This window comes from Lutjanus erythropterus, chromosome 7 (genome assembly GCF_056507025.1).
Source record: "Lutjanus erythropterus isolate fLutEry1 chromosome 7, fLutEry1.hap2, whole genome shotgun sequence".
Taxonomy (NCBI): Eukaryota; Metazoa; Chordata; class Actinopteri; order Lutjaniformes; family Lutjanidae; genus Lutjanus; species Lutjanus erythropterus.
The window spans coordinates 22,816,646-22,838,182 of record NC_139323.1 but is presented as its reverse complement, the minus strand read 5'-3'; the positions used below and the strand labels follow the sequence as shown (position 1 = coordinate 22,838,182).

At 40.6% G+C, this 21,537-nt stretch overlaps 1 protein-coding gene across 1 annotated transcript in view; it reads left to right on the top strand.

The window, feature by feature from the left end:
- Window positions 1-20,269, top strand: part of nr5a2 (nuclear receptor subfamily 5, group A, member 2) — a 91,378-nt gene extending 71,109 nt beyond the window's left edge. The window contains exon 7 of the mRNA XM_084723233.1: window positions 17,851-20,269. Coding sequence (XP_084579359.1) covers window positions 17,851-18,098 — 248 coding nt within the window. The 3' untranslated portion in view covers window positions 18,099-20,269. The remainder of the gene's footprint in view (window positions 1-17,850) is intronic.
- The last annotated feature ends 1,268 nt before the right edge of the window (window positions 20,270-21,537 follow it).

Here is a 21,537-nt window from a genome sequence, read left to right as displayed (position 1 = left end):
TAGAGTCAGCCTCTGCTCGCGCCCTCCACATTCTCGGTCTCCTATTAAGGCACCAGCGCTTTGCTTTGGCTATTGATGTCTCAACATTAACAGTTACAAGCTGCTACAGAAAATCAATGTTCAACTTTTATTACCGACTGCATAACGCAGAGGACCTCCCGCCAGCTGGTACTTAGCAGTCAAAAGGAGGCGCGGATGGTCCACACGGCACGTCAGGTGTTTTCTAAGTGATATCTGCAGTAATATCAATCATGTGTACAGCATATAGGGGCTTTCAGGGGCCAGTTGAGGGCCGAAGAACTTAGGGGTATAGCATAGGAAGGTATAGATCGCCAAACGAATTAGCATAATGTGCCTGAACACTTGAAAGTGTGAATGTAAGACAGACAGGGAAGTTTTTATCAGAAATTCTCACACTCAATAGTTTTTTCCAAACGCCTGCAACTTTCTGGAATCTCTTTGAACATCGCTGTCAACACACCTTCAGCTCTCCGCCACAGAAACACACACAAACAGTACACCATCTAAATGTCATCAAGCTAAAATACGATCGATCCCTTCAACCACCACCACCGAGCAGCCATCCATCCATCATCAGCATCAACCTGGATGTGTTTGTGTTGTAACCCAGGTAGCGTGGATCTAGAGCGGCTCAGGCCTCTCAAACATTTATGAGGGGCTACTGAGTAGCAGTACGGCAGCCCTTCTGGGACAAACAGCCCCCGGTCCTATACTCTCAGTCCCGATCAATGGAACTGAAGTTCATTACACACACTTTTCAGCCGAACGGCGGCAACTGTTTTTTTTTCCCCCCTCTCCTTACCCGATCGTCGAGCAGCCAACCGCTGGGGCTGCATTACACTTGCTTGTTTACGTGACTGCGTGTGCAGGGGGAGACGGGGGCAGGGAGTGTGTACCGGTGTGGATTTGTGTGTAGAGAGTGTATGTGTGTGTGTGTGCGTGCTTGTGTGTGTGTGTGTGTGTGAACAGCAGCTGCTCCCAGTGGCCAAAGCTTGAGGTTATCATTATGTACAGGTCGGTTTGCTGCAATGCTAATGCTAATGCATTCTCAGTGGCCGCAGCTCGGGTCCCAGTGCTGTGCTAGCTAGGTTGCTACTCCTCTCCAATTAAAGACTGAGGGATGTGTGTTTGGGGTAGGGAGGACAGGCCTGGGCTATCTAGGGCCCTGCGGAGAACAGGCTCACATTAGTCGGGGAAAACAGACTCAGAGAACAAATTGTGCATACATTGGAGCGCTGCAGAAAATCCCACTCTTGATTTGAATGATTTGTTGACTGGAGATCATCTATTCCCTGGCTGTGATTTCGTGCAGTTTAATAATTTGTTTAGAAGACTTATTTACTTTTACTCTGCATCACGTAATCTTACTGTTACCTCACTTAGCCAGCTGGCTTCAAACTGAACCAAAGTTTGGTCATGCTAGACAGTAATTTTCTTGATTCAAAAAGCATGGTCTCAGGAGCATTTTGAACCAAAAAACATGAGCTGTTGATAAATCTGAGCTGATTCTAGCAATCGAAAGAACATCAATTTTTCACTCACAAGCTGTAGCAGCAGCGCTGCAAGATAAAGACTGTGCGTGTGCATCTGTGTGTGTGGTTTCCAGTATTACATGACAGCAGGGAAAGAACAACTGCCACAGTCATGCAGTGTATTGATCAGACCGCCTGCCTCGACCTTACTTAAACATTACATACGAACAGCAGCAAAGAGTTACACAACCCTCCCCATGGAGCTTTCTCAACCATTGATCACTCTTTCTCGGTTGCCTTTTCTTGTGATACTGCAAGCATGCAGAATATATTTTCTTTAACACAGAGAATTCTTTGTTATTCTGCCACAAATTTTGCAACTTAACTCCTCATTCAAACATCATAATATTCAACTCAATTAAGACATTATTGCTATTTCTTTTCTCATTTGTTCCTTCCATACTTTCCAAAATATTCCAGAAATTATTTTTCATTCAAATGAATGGACTGAATGTTCAAAACAGACTTATTTTCAAACTTTTTCAACTTTTCAGTCTACTCATTCATACTTTCAGCTTGAAATTTTACAAATTCATGACACTTCATACTTCCTCAGCTGCCTCTTCATACAATTTAAAGCAATTCATTTTTGTGTCAGCTTAATAACAAATGTTAAAATATTCAACACCTGTCATATATTATTGGTATTACTCAACCTTTAAAGCCAGCAATGCAGTTTTGCATCAATACTGGTGTTAATCAACTTTTGAAGCCAGTAATGTAGTTTTGAATCAGTTTTTCAACAAACATTAAAATATTCCACATCTTTCGTACATAAGCCTACTGGTATCATTCAACTTTTAAAACAAGCATTGCAGTTTAGCTTCAGCTTTTCAACATCCAGCATTCACACCGAAATCTCTTGCCTTCTCTAGTTTTTCTTTCTTTCACTCATTCAAGGAAGCCCTCACTGACTGAGGCAGTTACATATATGCATGCACATACACACACAGACACAGTATACTGTGGTGTAGCACACGCAGGTAGACACTCATGTAAACACACACACCATGAGGCCCTTAAAGCATTTAAGTGTGTAACAGGTCAGATGTTCAAAAATATGTACAAATGCAATCAGATGAACCCCCAGCTTTACACACCCGCCTTGTCAATCATTTGTAAAGTTGTAAATGTGAATGGCAGCCCTTCACTCCTTCAATCCGTGTCGCAGTAGTTGCTACAGTATTAGTGCTGTTGTTTCCGCTGTGAAGACAAATCTTTATGACAAGATGTTTATGGCCACTATAGCTCAAGATGTGTCATTTATGTTACTCATTGGAGAATCATTAGTATACAAGAAATGTAAAAGACAAAGGCGTGGAATGAACTCAGAGGTGTAATGACTGAAAAAGATAAGAGCGATGAAGCAATTTGAAAAGACTTAATGCTCATTTAGGATACTACTGTAATTGATGTGCTTCACTTTGTAGTTTAAAGATGCTGATTTTTAAAATCAAACTTTTCATTTGCATCTAATTTCTGACCGACTTCACTTAGCGTGTGAGCCTCCGCATGAGAAAACGCTGACGATTAGAGTAGAAGTAAAAATAATCCTCTGCATTCACCTGCCGCCCTGATATCACAAATGGAGCTCAGTGGCATCACAGCACTGCGTGGCATGTGGATTGTCAGCCATTGTGTTCCTGTGTGAATGTGTACAGTGCAGAGGCATGTGTTGAAACTATGGTGGTGGTAAGCTATATGGTAGTCAGGTGGCTGCTATAAGATTATACACCCTCTTGCCTTTGCTCTTTGAGCTTCTGTGCATGTGTGTGTGTGTGTGTGTGCGTGTGTGTGTGTGACTCTGGACAATGTGGTTACAAGATACTTCTGGCAGCAGGGCAGAGAACAGCAGAGCTTTAAGGTGATGTGTGGTGTATGCATGCTGTGGCGTGTGTGTGTGTGCGTAACCAGAGACAGTGATTAAACGTTTTAAAGCACAGATGATCCAACAGGTGCTCTGGCTCACTGTCTCTTGTCCTCCCACCCTTCTTTCTCTCTCTCTACTCTGAGCCCCCACCCACTCTGTGACCCCCAACCCCCACCCCACCCACCCCGCACACCCGAACCATCACAGCTCCTTTCTTGTCTCTTGTAGTGGAGGATATTTTAAGCAACAAAGCCCTGCGAGTCCACTGTCTTGAGCACAAAGACACACACACATGTTGGGCATAGCTGTTCCTTGCGTTGCATTAAAAAGTGTGGTGCAATGGAAACCTTCAGAGCTGCTGGCAAATGTTAGAAACGAGGGTCAGGGAGTCAACACATGCTGAAACACAAGAGGGCATTAATCAATCAGCCTTTTCTTCACAAACTCAAACCTACAGTACACACACATACATCATCAGAAAATGATGTTGTGTAATGTAAAGGAATATTCCTAGGCACTGCCAGACATTTGTCATGCCAGCTCTTTGGCCTGTGCAAGCTGCCTTAGAGCATAAAGTTGCACTTTAGTGCCACCTGGCACTGATATCCATAGCTACTGTTGACATTACACTGTAAGCCTGTAAATTCTGTGCTCAGTGATGAGAAATTTTTGTCTGACACATAGACACCAAACTCAACAACCTTCATATAAAGCCTTACAACAAAGATTTAAAACAGAATAATCAGACACTCAGCATCAGCAAAGATTTGCACTGGAAATATAATAGAATAAAAGAGCAGGTTGTCTTGGAGGAAACAAGCATTATAAAAGGAGAGCAGTCACTTTAAAGATGAGCCACAAGTTTGACACAGATTATATTTGTAGACTATTGATTTTCAAAGGAATAGTTCGGATTGTGGGGTTGTATGAGCTACATCAGTAGTCAGTGTATTAGCTACATTAGATGCTGGTCGGCACGTCCGCAGTTTGGGGAAACAGAGAGGGACAAAAGCACAGAGGCAAAGCAATGAACTGCTGTGGACAGGCTCAGCCACAAAAGACATTTTAGCCCTATTATACAAGGTCCACCCCAAAAAATCAATGTCAGTTTATGTGTACACTAGACTTAGAACATTTTCACCACTTTATCTTGCCATCAATTGGAAACTGCCAAATATCACTCTCTGCAAAACAACCAGACTCTATGAGTGCAATCAGTAATTTTTACCTCACAGAACAGAGGAGCTGTTGCCCTATTTGCTTGTGTTATTTAGCAACTTTGGTGAATCCAAACTATCCTTTTAAAACACCAAAGTCAAACAGATCGAGGCGGCGGAAGTGCAGAAACTCCCAGTTCCTTCAAGTAAAATGATTTCATCCATGGAGTCTGGTTGGTTTGGACAGAGTGGTATTTGGTTTATGTTACGGCAGTTTCCCATCAGAAAAGAGTTTTTAACAGCAAAGTTAACTGGTGAAAATATTCTAAATATAGCCTATATTTAAACTGATACTGATTTTTTTTTTAAGGCGGCTAAAACACCTTTTGTTGCTGACCCTGTCCACAGCAGTATATTGCTTAGTTTCTGTGCTGGTGTCCCTCTCTGTCTTAACTGGGGGCTTGTTGACTGGCATCTACGGTAGGTAATACACTGACAAGCAATAAGGACCTCATACAACCCCACTTCAAAAAATAAGATCTATTCTTTTTTTGGCATGCTTGTAAGTTTTCCTAGATATTTCAGCCGATTTTGTTCGGTAGAATGTTAAACAATTTCGGCACAAGCTGGTTTCTGTTCTAATTGGTAAAGTTGCCATCCCATGACTCCTCTGGAAAGTAAACATCCTTTCTTTCTCTTTCTCTTCATGTTATGTTGTTTTTGGAATTTTACTTTTATGGTTAGAAATTGCGGTAAAAGTATAATGGAGGACCCAAGAGCACACAGCGAAATAAGCCCATTTTGTCTCTTAGAAATCTCAAACCACAGTGGGTGCAGAACACAAACAGACACCCACAACCACAGATAAACACACTCCACAATATCTTTTTTTTTTTATTAAGCAAGCCTCTTTGTGGTTTCTCCTTAAATTACTCATTTCCTCTTATTTCCTTGTATTGTGCATTTGAATGTCCTAACATTTGGCACAGTAGAAACATCCAGTAAAACCCCACTTCTCTAAATCAAGTCCAGCTTTGAGAGGCAGTGTGCAAACATGTCATCTTACATTAGCCCTGAGGGGGAGGAGAGAACAGCCACCGCCATCCAATACTTTCGAATAAATTAAACTCCAATTTGCACTTAAGTCGACTCCACTTGTCACATGACAGGGGACAAAAATCACACAGAGAAAAAAGAAGTTAAAAGACAGCGTGGAAAACACGCAGGACACTCTTTTCTCCTTAGTCCGCACTCTACCTGCGGGCTGCCATCATCAAATGAAGCAAGGGAGGTGGGAGAGAGCGGGGTAGATGTAAAACCAGAGTGCAGAAAAGAGGAAGGAGTGAGAGGGTGAGAAGGGGGGAAAATGACGCTATGGATTAACTGTCCTTCATGCTGAAAATATACATCCCCAGGCGCTTGGCACTGAATTATTAATTCAAATTTGTCAGAGAAAGAATGAGAGAAATCTATTGACGGGGAGACGGGCCCTTTAATGGTCTCATTAAAGGGGAGGCTTCCCACACCAGGCACCTTCTATACTGCTGCAGGAGTTTTCGGGGCAGCGGAGGGTTGGAGGGGGGTACTTGACCCCCCAATGATTTTCTGTCACTTTATCATAAACAAGAAAGGTTGACATGCCCCTCCGCTCCCCACGCCCTCCCTCCACCGCCAAACAAACCCTGTGTGTAATTAGCCAAGGGGTGCAAAAGTGCACTGAATGTAAACGAGGTTCACACGCATGCATGGCAATGGCACACACACACACACACACACACACACACACACACACACACACACACACACACACACACACACACACACACGCTGCTGCTACTGTTGCTGACAGGCACAAATGAAGTGAGGGGTAATGTCTACGCTGTTAGAAATAAAGGTGCTAACATTTAACAAGGTTCGACATGGAAACTCTTCAGAAAGTTCGACCTAAACCCAACATAAAGGATTAAACATCTGTGAATGGTTTCATCCAGAACCCGCAAACAGAGGTTCTACAGAGAACCCTTCCATGGTGTAATGGTTCCACCCAGCACCCACCAAGAACCCTTACTTATATTATGAAAGTTTCATCTAGAATTGACCCAGGGTTTAAAAGGGTTTCACCAGGAACCCACCCTGGGTGTACTACCAAGAATCTTTTTATATTACGAAGGGTTCAGCTAGAATCCAGCTAGAGAATTCCACCAAAATCCTTTTTTATATTACAAAGGTTTCATTTAGAAAAGAAAAAGTTCTTCAAGGATCTGGATTAAATGGTTCATAATGGACTCTTAGTTTTATGAAGAACCCTTGACGAACACTTTCCTCAAAAGAAGGGCTCTAGGAACCAACTGGTTGTGAGTAGAGCCTCAGCACTTCAGGAAGAACCATTTTGGAACCCTTATTTCTAAGAGTGTAGAAGAACCTGACCTCACAGGTGCGGCCATATTGATTTCTGATTCAACAGATTTTTATTTTTCTCCATTTCACCGCTCCATAGATCATTTCCTCAGGTTTACACCAGACTCAGTGACTTTCCGTCTGGATCGTTGTCCATTAGGTTTGAGCCTGTCAGTCAAGTGTTAGCATCATTAGCTGCATATAGCTACATGACTGGGAGCTGTTTGGGTGAGGGTGGGGGGGGGGGGGGGGGGTTAACTGTCCGTACAATCCAGACGGCATTAGGAAGGTGAGAGAGCAGGGACCTGTGGGGTGCACCGCGCCGTCCGAGGTCGGCTCATTGAAAGGCATTTGGTTCCGCCTCCAGGGGGACTAAAGAAGGGGGCAATAAGGAGTGGAGGGCAGGAGGACTGGAGGGACCACAGAGGGCTAAGCACCAGGTTCATTGCTGATTCAAGTCTCCCAGTCTCCCTCTGGCAAGTGGATTTTCATAATGCTGAGACAATGTGATTTTTTTTTTTCTCCCCAGCAATGTGACTTTAATCCCAGCGAGTCCACAGCTCATCAGAAATGAACAACTAGGGCCAATTAACAAAAATATTTTAAGCCACAACACAGAACTAAAAATAGTTTAACAAGTCAACAAATGAAGGTTTTTTTGGAGGTGTACTTTTGTCTTAATTTTTGCCTCACAAACTGTAAGCTCACTGGCTTATCTCCAACCAAAAGAGATGCAGTCTAAGTTAATGTCCATCAAGGTTGTGAGAAGTGCTACACGGTATGGTAAAGAAAAAATCATACTGCAATTATTTTGACCGATATTGCGATTGTGATATGGTTCTCACTTAGTGGGAATTATAATTTTTGCACCACAATTTTCATTTTCACAAACAAATAATTTCCAGCTGTGAAATTTTGGACTTATGTTAAAATTTGTCATATGATGCTTGATAAATATATACATAATATTATGAAACATATCATATCAGGGCATCTCATTCAATACTTCATGCTGTTTTGTCACTCATTCCTCCTTTATCAAAAAGTTGCACCTCCTGCAACTTGGCCATATTGTGATTAAGATAACATTTTGGGTAATTGTGCAGCCCTATGAATATATATTTTCTGATTAATCATTTAGCATATAACTGATTTGATTAATCATTTAGCATATAACATGTCTGAAAATGCATACTGCAAGTCCCCTGAGCCCAAGTTTACATTTCAAAATTACATATTTTGTCCAATCAGTACCCTGAAGGCAAAAGATATTCAGATACTTGTAACCACAGAAAAACAGAAAACAGCAAATCCTGATATGTGAGAAGCTGAAGAACCAGAAAATATTCTGCCTAGTTTGCCTGAAGAATGACTTAACTTATAAATCAATTATTACAATTTTTACTGATTTCTTTTTTTATGATGGACACATCGATTAAAGCCGGTGTAGGTAGCTTATTTTTGGCATCATTGGGCAAGTTGTCTGAGAAAAAACTAGACTTCTGCTCCTCTTCTTGGCTCTGCTTTCAGGCTTTAGAAAATCTAGCCAGTGACAGGAGACTTTGGCCAATCACATGTCTGCAAAGTAGCTGATTGATTAGTCTTGTTCCTAAGATGTCAGTAGTTGATAACCTGAGAATGAAGTAACTATATTTCTCCAGAATCACCTTTAATCGATTAATTGTTGCAGCTCCAATGTCCTTGCATCAATATGACAGGAAATAACTATCACCGTCATTTGTAAAAGAACAATCCCTTTAACATTTATTTATTTAGCATTTATTCCCACTAATATTATCCTCCCTGGCTGCACCCATCTGTTGAAGCCCTCAAAGTCCATAATAACACAGGCACAGACAGGATCAACTGATAGAGGATGTAAATTTGTTTTCCCCTCCACCTCGGGATAAATCCCCAACACCTTCCAGCCAGCATAGGCAATGAGAGAAGCTTGTCTCCTTCCTGCTCCGAGCGCCTTTTCTCTTGTTTATTTTATCGGACCTAAGGCACTTTTCCCTTCCTCTCAATATCTCTCGACCTCTCTCCATCGCCCCGCCGAGCCCGCCAACCCGTCCTTGGGCGACAGAACTGAACCAGCCGCTACCTGTTTAGCTTAACAACAATAGCGATGTTGTCGGCAGAGGTTTAGATTTGACTTAATATATCCCCAACTGGACCGTACCTGCTTAATTCTCTTTCATAGCTGCATGGCATTTGGCCCCCTGAGTGGCTAAAGGGAGGGTTTGATGAGTCGGTGGGCAAATTGAGCCTTCATGCTTTATTCTGACACGCTGACAATAACCCATCCCCATTGGTGGCCTGTTTCCAGAGCCGGGAACTGTGAGATAGTTGTTATTATGCATTGTTAGCGCAGAGGATATTTGGCCTCTGGACATCAGGCTCTATGTTAGCTTGAGGGCATGTAGCAACAGTATGTTACTGTGTGCCAATGAAATAAAGGGTCACTTTTCAAGATGAAGGGTCACTGTTCAGTGCTTAATGAGGCCTTTGTTAAATGAGTTAAAAGTTAATGAGTGTAAAGGAGACTTCCTGAGATCCTTTCACTCCATTAGATACAGGAGAAAATAAGACTCAGAATTAGCTTTGGCTGACAGTTGCTCTGTGGGCTCAGATAAAACTGTCAACCAAGGACTATACGTCAGGTTGTTCTAACTATAATGAAGACTTGCATAATGTAAAGAGGCAATTAACAATACACAGTGTATGCAGATATTACATTTAACCCCAATTCACAATAAAAATAAATATATTCTTATCACATGAAAGCAAAAAACACAAAAAACTTCAATGTTAACCCTAGCCTAACCTTATTTTATTGCCTAAGGGCACCAGCATGCTCCAACCAAAGTGCTTCTTGGATGGTCGAATAGCATCTTAAACCTTCAACCCCTACACCTCTCTGACGTATTCTGACAGACGCTGTGTTCAACAATTTATGTAACTTTCTGAAAATTAAAACAAACCCACCTCATGCAGTGCTTGGCTAGGAGAGCAGAGGTGAGAAAATAAGCAGGGCTTGAACTTTTGACTCTTTTTTTTTTTTTCATTATTTCCAACTATTTCTGTCACTTTTTGCATATAGACCGAATCACTGTGATGGCACACTAACAACAACAGTCACTTGTGGGCAGACAACTGACAGTTGAGTTGAATTATGGAGATGTAAAAAAGACAAATTTGTTTATTTCTGATGTCAATTTCAGCTGTAACTGTATTGTTTATAGATAAGTAGTTAAACACTGTGGTCCAATCTATCTGATGTTCCTGCTGTGCTTTTTTTATGCACTGTGTTGCTGTTACAACAGTGACCAGCATTAAGACGTCAGTCAGAAATATCACTGAAAACGGACGTTATCCAGGCAAATGATGATAATCTCTCAGTTGTGCCTGCAATAACTTGCACTTTATGCTGCAAAATAGCAATAACCAAGAAGCTTCCTTTAGCTTGTGTTCATTAGTTTCAGGGGAGAGAGAGCACTCAACAGTGGTCCAACAAGGTAGAGACTGAATAGCAGTGGTACCTAAAAAGCCAGTGAATCAAAGAAATAAAACGTTATTTTATGATTGTTTCACAGCAGTTTAAAGTACAAATAAACACCCCCTACCCCCCACGACGCCACACAACCCTGCGCATAGATTTGGTCCAAATGTAGCATAACTGCTAATTTGGGTAAACTCAAGATGTCATCTTCTTTAGTCTGTGGCCCAACAAGTAAATTATTCTCATTTAAGTGTTAATAATGTGATATGAAAGCATAAAACATGCATTCTAGATGAATGAGACATACACACTTTGAAATTACATCATGAAAAAAGAAAACACTCAACATATTGTTGCCATTAAATTGTTACTGGTTCCATAATATGCCACAGCTATTATCTTTTTTTTTTTTTTTGAGTATATCCCCGAACAGCAGCACAATCAAAATTCAGCTGATAAAACTGACAACACATACACTCTATTGCAGCTTTACATGATTCTCTTGTATCCAAAGGTACTATAGTTATGATGCTATTTATCCTGTTAGACTTTGGTGTATCAAGTCTGAAGGACCTCACATTAAATGTTTAGGAGCATACATCTCCAGTTTTACCTCTCCTGTCTCCTGACGCCTCTAACGTGGAGGCGTCGTATCGGAGAAAGGGAATTCCCCAAATGGGACTTGCAGGAAAACAAGGAAGCAGAGAGCTCCGGGGAGCAGGGAAACTTGTTTGCTGGCAAACATGGATAGATGAGGACTGAAATACTCTAATGGAGAAGCTGTAGAGGGAAAAAAAATACACACACACTTCCACGTGAAATGCTGTCAGTGGAGTATTGATGGGAGCTGTGGTGAGTGTGTGTGTAGCTGTTTGTGTACTTCATGACTTTATGGCGATGTCAGGGCAAAACGAGTGTTAGCTTTTCTCCAACACAAAAGACCAGCTTACGTATCAGTGCAGTGCACCGCAACACAGATAATAGCCTACTTAAACGATACCGTTAACCATGCGGCCATTGCCCCTTGCCCCGTGAACCTTATTTGCTTTGTTTGCCCTTGCTGCCCTGTTTTTTAACACCACGCTCACACACAAACACACAGACACATTGTGAACACGTAGCTCTACATGTTGCCTATTGAAGGCAGTCCTCAGTCCTCACTTGGTCTCTTGGAGTTAAAGGTTATTGGGTTCTCTTCTTTCAACGCCCCTGCCTCTGATTGGAGACAAGCTGCCAGGCAGATTAATAATGAATAAAGTAGCAGTGTCGACTTGATAACAATCCAGTATGGGGCAATAAAGAGGACTTGGCCTGGACATGGGTTCAACTACTTGCTCTTTGAAGCACCGCTGCCATAGTAAAAGGTGCCTCAGTTTTGATAGGCTCGTATAAACGGCTGTGAAAGTCCCTATTGGAAGAGCCAAGCCCCTAATTCCCGCTTGTACAGGAAGTAACCAGTTTGTCTTCCACTCACGTTTAATTGGCCAAGTTTACTGACAGCACTTGACTCAATAACTGTTTATGACCCAAGAGTTTTATGTGTTGTTTTTGGACCCAGCAGGAAACACGTTGTGAAGTTTTGAAAGGCAGAGTGAATTGGCAGCATGTGACTGAGAGGTTTATTGATTGGGGCACTAAATGTATAATGTGAGACAGCATGGTGTTATTTTGTTATTGTAAGTGTTGCCCTATAGCAGTGTCTTACATGAAGATAACATGATGGGAAATGGTGATAGCTTGATGAGGAAAATAAAGGTGTGGGAGGGCTTATTTTAGACTTAATGTATACCAAAATGTTTTTAATGCCAAAGGGTTTTTCAGTAAACGTGACCTTACCCTTATCTTAATACAGTTTTATCTAAACAACAGTAGTTTTAAGTGACTGAATCTGAGCAGAGAGACAAACAAAATCATTTTAATATTAATAGTGGGGGTAAAGTTAAGTGTTTGTCCAGGTGAATTCCCAACTTACGCCACAAGATTTTCTTCCCTGATGTCAGCCATAGCCTAATACCCAGCTCTGTTGGTGGCGCTGAGGCAGCCGAATGAAGTGGCTTCCTAGTGGCTAGCCACCTGTGATGTGGCCACACCCTTAATTATGCATAACTTTAAGCCTTACTATAACTTCGATGGGTTACATAAAAATTCACCCCCCATACTGTACCAGGATGTAAATGTGTATTTTGCTGTGGGCATTTTAATATGGGGGTCTAGGGGGTCTAACTCACATGTGGAGCAGGCCTCAAGTGGCCATTTGAGGAACTGCAGTTGCCACTTGACCTTAACGCATTTCTGTCGAACGAAATGTTTTTTTTAAGTGATTAAATCTTAGCAAATAAAGCATTAATTCTCACGTGGCCAATCATCATTTATGACCTACATAATCTACCTTTTTGATCCTTTTGTTGTCATGTTTTCATTCATTTTTTATTTTTTTAATGACGTTTCACACTTACCATGAATGTACTAGTCTTGTTTGATTTGACTGATTTAAATTGAGTTGTGTAAAAAGTAGGAATATTCAAGTTTAATACAAAGTTTATTGATCAAATATACAAGAAAGTGATAGGTATTTACCTCTTCCTACTCTTGTTGTTGTTCTTGTGAATTTGCTAAATGTTTGCTGTTAATTTTTGGCATCACTGGGCATCTCCTTCTTATCATTTCTAATTTTTCACACGTTTAAAATAAAATTTAATCTAACCGAAAGTCAACTTAGATCTGTTACCATGCTGCCTCACAGTACAGTGCAGTATTTTTCTACCTCTTTGGCTCTTTTCAGCCATAAACAAAGTGATGCCTGTTTGCTTTTGGACAGAATGTTGAACTCTGACACCAAATTATGTTTATTTTATTTTTTCACATCAGTGTCCACTCTGTGAGGCATTATTGAGATCAGAGTGAAGTAATGAAGCGCGTATTTGCATGAATGTGAATGTGTATCTAAATGCTGTGTGTGTGTGTGTGTGTGTGTGTGTGTGTGTGTGTGTGTGTGTGTGTCCCTAGAGCAGGTTGATTGTAAGGGGCAGTGAAAGAGTAAAGAAAAGCACATGCGGACACACAAACACACACACATGCACTCATAGCGCAGAGCAGATCTAGTCTAATTAAAAAGCACAGCGGTGATTTCAGGGGCTTTGTGAAAGAGAGAATGAATGTGAAAATGTGTGTGTGTTTGTGTGTGTGTGTGTGTGCTCCTGCATTAGGTCGCTGGCTTCAGCATGATCGCCCGTCAAATGAAACAATGTATTCCGTGGGACCTCGGGGTTTCCATTTGAGTATTCAGACGCGGCGCTGCAACGAACTGTGGCTGTTTTATGTGAAAAAAAGTTGATAATTAGTCCCACAGTGACTGAACAATGAAATGGAGAGAGATGGAGAGAGGAGGGGGGGCAATGAAGGAAGAGGAGAGAGTGCTTAGCACACTTAATGCTCCGACCTGACACTGTCTGGGAATCATTGATCAATTGTTGATTTTTTTTCTGTTTTTTAAATTCCCCCTAACCCTTTTCACTCCTCCATCATGCCTCTCCTGTCTTTGACTAATCAGTAAATTAGAATCAATCCACTTGTCTGATTTGATTAGCAACAAAATTAAGAAACATTTCCCATCAACCTGAGTGGGTTTTCTCTGGTTTCTCACTTGCCCACTGGTTTTGCAAACGGGAGTAGATATCAAACTATTGTCATTTATGCTTTTTTTTTTTTCTTTTTTAGGAGCCCTCATTCATTATTTTTTCAAAAGGGGCTCTGGTAATAATTAGCAATTAAAATGCTGTCTTTTTGCCTCACTTTCCCCTAATTAGCTTGACAGAGACATTGGGTACTAATTCTCCCCCCCTCCAACATCCACACATACCCCAACAAACTCCCCTCCACATGCAGACACACACACACAAACACACACAGACAAATCTCTCTGAGAAACCATGGCAACACCTCACATGTTTTTGCCGTGATCTGGGCTCACCTTGTCATGTTTCTGCTGATTTAACCAAATCAAACTCAGAAGAGGCTCTGACATCCCTGAATTGATTATTAAGCAGCATGAGATGTTTGTTATCGACAGTGTCTGTGCTGCAGAGAACACTCGTCCACACTTGTCATACATTACATTAACACATTTATAGACTTTTGCGCCTAAAAATATACTGCATTATCTCTACTGTGCTAAACAAAATTTTGCAGTTTCATCTTCTAAATTTACACACACTAATCAACTTCATACTTTTTCTTTGGCCTTGAATTTGAAGATTTAATCAATGTCCAATATTCAGAGGTTGTACAGGTTGAGGGGATGAAATGAGGTGATGTTTTTGGTATTTTTCTGCAAAGAGTTCCACATTTGAAAACTTATTCATTATTATTTTATATAATAATTCCAGTAGGTTTAGACCTAATTTACTTGAATTTAACTACCTTTAAAACCCACAAAAAATAATTTAATACATACAACACATACAGCAGGGCACTGATATCTAATCCATATAAAACCTCTCATAGGAGGATAAAACAAGTTATGACTTTTAGTCTTTTCCTTTAACAAAATATATCAAACTGTTCAATTCAGGGTCACACTTTGTATAAACCAAATGCAGCTAACAAATAAGTCAAGAAGAATATGATGCCACATTTAATTTCTTAACTTAATTTAATTAATTTAATGCCAACATTAAATACAGCTTAAGGACCCACACAATACATACAAATTAGACCATACACCGAGTTTGAGAGGATTTTGTCATAAGGAATCCCCAGAGTATTTTTATTTTATTTTATTTTTATGTCTGAAGATAATAAAGTCTTCATCAATGTTCAACTAGGATCACTATAAATTACAACGTTCAATGTTCAACTGTGATAAAAGTTAAAATATTCTCTCTTCTCTTATAGCTGGGGATCCCTAACAACCCACTCAAGGAGCTCTGTTGGTCCCCAGACCCCAGTTTGAAAACCACTCTCACATACAATTAACAGTCAGGATGTATTTAGGTTTGGTAACTTGCACTAGACAGGGCTCGGTATTTAAACAACATTTAGAGAATAAAATTTACAGACAATATTGTTGAATGTTTATCATAGTAAATAAAATATACCCAGTTTGGAGATTTAGATGTGAGGGGAGATGCAGCAATAAGCATAAAAATGTTGTTCTAAACTTACAAACCCATGTCTTTTCTGCATTTGTATAGTGTGCAGATGAAAACAAGTCTGTTCTTCTTCTTGCTGACCTGCGTAGGACGTCTGTGTGTTAAAGCCTACAGCCCACACTCTGAGCTTATGTAAGGCTATATCACTGCTTCTCGGAGGTTTTGGCCGCGTAAAAGGCGGTTCAGGAGTGCGATAGGGGGTCAGACAGCTGAGTGGCAGCAGGAAAAAGCACATGTCATGTTTGTTTGGAGCCTCCTTTGTCACAGGCCACACCCCCTCCCCCTTTTCCTGCCCTCCTCTTGGCCTTATTTAGCCCCCCGCCGTGTCACCCAGAGGTCAGGGTGAGCACGCACACGCTACACGCCAGCTCATACATACACAGGCAACACAAGAACACACGCACACACACACACATACAGATTGTAATAGCATGGTAGAGTGCATCATAGATGGAAGTGCCTTGAAGGACCTGCTTCTCATTCTCTAGACCTCATTAGCTGCTGATTTATCTCCCCCTCCTTCCTCCTAATGCTCTGGGTGGGTGGATGGGGTGTATGTGTGTGTGTGTGTGTGTGTGTGTGTGTGAGAGTGTGTGGGAAGGGGATACTGTGTGAGAGAGAGAGAAATATCATGTGTATTTCCATGGATTAGTGTCAGTACTGTATGTGTGTGCGTTTGAGAGAAAAGCAGAGATTTGGCGTGAAAGATGGTATATTTTAGTGCGTGTTGGTCCGGAGGTGTCAACTAGACACAGGGACTCTGTCATTCCACATTAGCTTGCTGTGAGCACACTCAACCTGGGGTCAAACCGATTAATAAAAGATCACACACACACACATTCACAGAGAGAGAGAGAGAGAGCGAGAGCTAGTATCTGATTAAATATTCTGCAGCCCTGCGCTTCATAATCATGACAAGTACACACAGCGCTGTGGTCCACCATTATCCATTTAGCAAATTTTTGTCTTGTCTTGCAATAATCTGCTCAAACCCCCAGTGATCTTATTATTGTCAAGGAAAAGTGCTTATAGCTGCGTGTAAAGGTGGGATTTTGGAAAGATGCTAAATGTATTTTGCACAAGGAATTAATAGAGAAAAAAATGACTTCCCACCAGGATGGATGTTTTGCACCTTGCAGTTAGAGTGATTCTGTTTCTCATTGGATTGACGCTTTAAAAAAAAACAAAAAAACCCAACTTTTTTTTACTCACTAATAATGGCGACACATTGTGTTTTTTTGTTATGGTATAAAGAGGATGGTGAAGGCGTTAGGTTAAGGAGCAGCTCTGGTGCTAATATGACTGTAACTCTGCCCTACATAATTCATGTACTCCTGGGGAATGAATCTCTCAGGAGGAGAACCTTTTTTGCCTTTACCTGATTCTCTTTACATCGCAGTCTCAAGAGAGGAAAAAAGGAGAGGAGGTGGGGATATTTCGTCATGCGGTGCAGTTTGAAGTCCTCTTAAAAGTAAAAAAAACATAAGCCACAACTGAAGATGTCAAGTTGTAGCACTGTCCCCTGATAAATGAGAATATTCTTTATTCTAACCTTTTTGTCTTTGAAATATCAACCATTACGGTCCCTTAATTTATCTACAAATTGAGGATACTGTGACACTACTAACTGTTGCAATTTGACATAACATGAGACAAAGGCAGCTGATATTTAAATGGCTGCAACTAATGATTTTTCAGTCATTTAGTCTATAAAATGTTTTTAAAAATGCCCAAAAGAAACCCAATAATTACTTTTACACATATTACCAAGTGGGTTTTATCCATGTGAGGATGCTTTTAATGCATCTATTCTATATTCTGTTTGTCATTTTATCTAATTTTTACGAGTGGGTTTTATTTTTCATCTTATTTTACATTATGGCATTCTATTCCTGTTTTTATGTTAATTGTATGTCTTTTATATTAAGCATCCTGTGTATGTAATTTCTTAGTTTCTTTTTCATTTGTAAGAGTATTATTATGTTTTATCATTATTTAGTAGTAGTATTATTATAGTACTGTGTGATAGTGCTGTGGTTACGCCTTTTCCCCCCCCTAAATTAAACTACTGTCATGATCCCGGCATAATACAGGGCACCACTACCTGTCTGCAACATAAACCTACCAGGCTCCATTATTATTTTCATTACATTGTTCTTCTCAACAGCCCCCACAGAGATTGTTCATCTTATCTTACCTTTTTTCTTGCTTCCTCTTGTAGATGTGAAGAACCTGGAGAACTTCCACCTGGTAGAAAGTGTCCAGGAGCAGGTCAACGCAGCGCTGCTGGACTACGTCATGTGCAACTACCCGCAGCAAACGGACAAGTTTGGCCAGCTGCTCCTCCGGCTGCCGGAGATCCGAGCCATCAGCCTGCAGGCCGAAGAATACCTTTACTACAAACACCTGAACGGCGACGTTCCGTGCAACAACCTGCTCATTGAAATGCTACATGCCAAGAGAGCTTAGGAGGGGACTGCGCTACCCACAATGCAGTTTTGCTGCAGCCCAAAAACTCCAAGTAATGCTTTCACCAAACTGAACCTCCAGCTCAGACTTGACACAAGAACATATGGATCCCTTTATTCTAAAAAAAAAAGAAAAAAAAAAGAAAGAAGAGCCGCTTCTCCTCAACCACACAAGACAATATTGAAAGGAAAAAAACACTTGAAACTAACACTGCATTTGACACTTCGAGATGGGATGTAATCGTCTGCACAAGCACGGACTATCAAGACTGGCAGGCTGCAACTTAAAGAATTAACAACCCTTGAGTGTTTTAGCGCTGGTGACACTGTGAGAGGATTTTTGTGCTGAGACAGGAAGCTGAGTAACAGCAGCCATCTTTCAGACAGCTTTGCGGCCAGGGAGGTGGCTTCTTTTGGTTCGACTCTCACTGAAACCAGCTTTTAGCTGTTGTTGGTACTGTAAAGTAAAACGGACACGCAGTCAACCAGGCCAGAGACTCTTACTGTACCGTCACGTCTGTCTGTTTTTCAAACTCACATAAGACGCCTGCCACGGCAGCTTGACCTGACTCAAAAGGGTGGACTGACGGTTAAAAAATAAAGGTCTAAAAAAAGGAACATTCTTTAATGAACAAAATGATAAATAGGCCAATAAGAAGAAAAATAAGATGTTTTTTTTTCTCTTGTACTGGAAGTCATTTGCTTCTCATGGTCACCTTGTGGTTCCCCTTTCGTATTCCACCTCCCTGAATCATCTTAAACTATGTACCTCAGAAAGACCAGTGTTAAATAAATTCAATTAATAATGTCAGCTGAAACAATTGTATTTATAGCCCTTTTTTCCTGCAAAAAAACACCCTCTTCCCTCCTTTTTATTATTTCTCTACAACTGGAACAAAACAAAGTGTGATTCTGGAGACAGAGAAGGATCGACCCTGCCTTTGTCCGCAAAGACCAAAGCCTGCTGCAGAACAGAAGAAGGAAATTACAAAAAACCTTAATAATCAGTATTATAAGAGAAAAAAAAGATTTGTGATGTCACAGTTATGTGAGTCTTGCCTTATTTCATTACCATGCTAGCTAACCGTGCAGATGTGAATGGAAATATGTACAAATATATATATAAAGTATTAATGTTGTAAAAAATTTAAAAAAGAATAATTCAACAGGTGTTTACATTCACGTGGTCATATGGGAGAGAACTGTGATGAAGCATAAATTGCAAAGCAATGATTTCCTAAAAAATGAAATCAACGAAATGAAAAAAAAAAGATCCCTCTGGTTTGCTTTCTTTGGTGTGTGTACAGTGTTTTATTTTTTATTTGTTTCGAGCAGTACTTAAATTATGTCGTGAGACACTAAAATCAAAAAGGAATCACACTTAAAATATTAATTTCTACCTGTGTCTGCTGGCATTCAAACATTTGTTTCTTAACCATTTCTGTACAAGGGTTCCGTTTCACTTTCAACCTTTTTTTGTAGACTTTTTTTTTATTTACAGTGCTTTTACCTTTTTGATGTACAGTATGTCACTGGTTACGCTTAATAATGAAGATAATTTATTGCGTCTCTGGGTTTCCATCTATGTGTTACATGACGTGAGGTGTCCGCGCCACAATAAATTTGTTTACTGTAGCATGTTCTTGTTTTGTTTCCATAAATAGTTCAGAGATGCAGGTCTGGAGCAAAAAATATTGGGCTTTTAAAAGGGAGAAAGTCACCACAATTTTCTTTTTTTCTTTTTAAGTGTTTATGCAAGTGTGTACATTCAGTATTGTATTTAAGCGAGTAGGTGTGAAAGATGTTTGTGCCACATCGGTTTTTCTTAATGAATTTCAACCTGCATCATTGTTCTGTCCAGTCTGCTCTTGTACCAAAGACTGCATCCCCCCCATGTGAGCTGTGACTTCGAGTATTGTGTCCAAAATGAACAAAACTGGCTTGTTTTTATTTTTCTTAAAACAACCTAAATTATTCTCATGTGGAAGTTTTTCACATGTACAGTAGTTGTTGTTACTGCTTTTTAAAATGTCCCAACACTTGCCTCCCACAAAAACCTGTGGTGTTTATTTGTTTACCTGTTGACATTTTGTTGACGGAGTCACGATCACAAGTCTTTCAGTGGCATGTTTAATGTATAGAAGATTGACGTAAACCCCATGTCATGAAGCAGTTCCTGGTCCCGAGCTCCATTTTTTCACACCTTCATTAATTGTGTCTAATGATCAGACAATCTTTTATCACCCACTTCCTCGAATTCTGTGTTTAGGTTCTGCAGCTGCCTTGGACTCCCTATAACATACAGATGAACTCTACACAGTACCACATGCAGGCAATGCAGTCATGCACATAAATGTGGTCATTGCAGAAGTCCCATGTTTTGACTATATGTTTGGTGAAACTTTGGAAGTCCTGCTCTGTTGCTAACAGGAGTTTGTTTGGAGATGACATTTCGTAAAAGCTTAGGGAAATTGTTTTCTGTCACTCCAGCTGTAATAAGTTAAAATTTAGCTGTTTGCTTTACAACAAACCAATCTGTAGCTTAAATGGATAGTTGTGGTTATTTGAAGTGGGGTTGTGCGACTGCTTATTTGTAGTCAGTGTATTACCTACATTAGATGACAGTCAACACACCCCCAGTTTGGAAAAGCAATGCACTGCTGAGGACATGGTCAGCAGCAAAATATTCTTCACTTCAAAAAAGGCCCACCTAAAGAAAAAAAAAGATATCAGTTTAAATGTATGCTATATTTAGAACACTTTAACTGCTTTATTTTGCTGTCAGTCAGCCTTTTCTGACCATAAACCTCTCTCTCTCCAAACCAGTGAAAGGTAAAATTAATAATTTTACAATGTGGTAAAGTTATCTGGTTGAGGTACAATTAATGTTTTTGCCAGAGGAGTGGTTGAGCGCAAGAAAGCGATATTTGGCTTATAATATAACAGTGGTTTCCTGTTGGACCAGGCTGCCTGACAGCAAGGTAAAGCCCCGACAATATCATAAATATAGTGTATGTTTAAACAGATATTGAATTTTTTTAAGCGGCTAAAATATGTTTTGCTGCTAACCACAGAAGTACATCGTTTGGCCTATGACACTGGGACTCCACTGCTGCTCCTCCACACTGGGGGTGTGTGGACCGCCATCTACTGTAGGTAATACACTGACAATCGATAAGTACCTCATACAACCCCACTTCAGATAATCTGAACTATCCCTTAGACTTGTATGCAGGATAAATGCTTTGACAAGGACTTACACAATGCTTTCCTTTGTGCAGTTACACGCTCATGTACACTGTCACCACATGAATACACACAATGCATCAAAATGCCTCCCCCCACCCCCATTTGTGTGTGACTTTTGCCCCTCCAACTGACACCCTGACTCCCCCCCATCACTACCCCTGTCCTGGGGAGTGTCTCTCTGAGGCTAATTG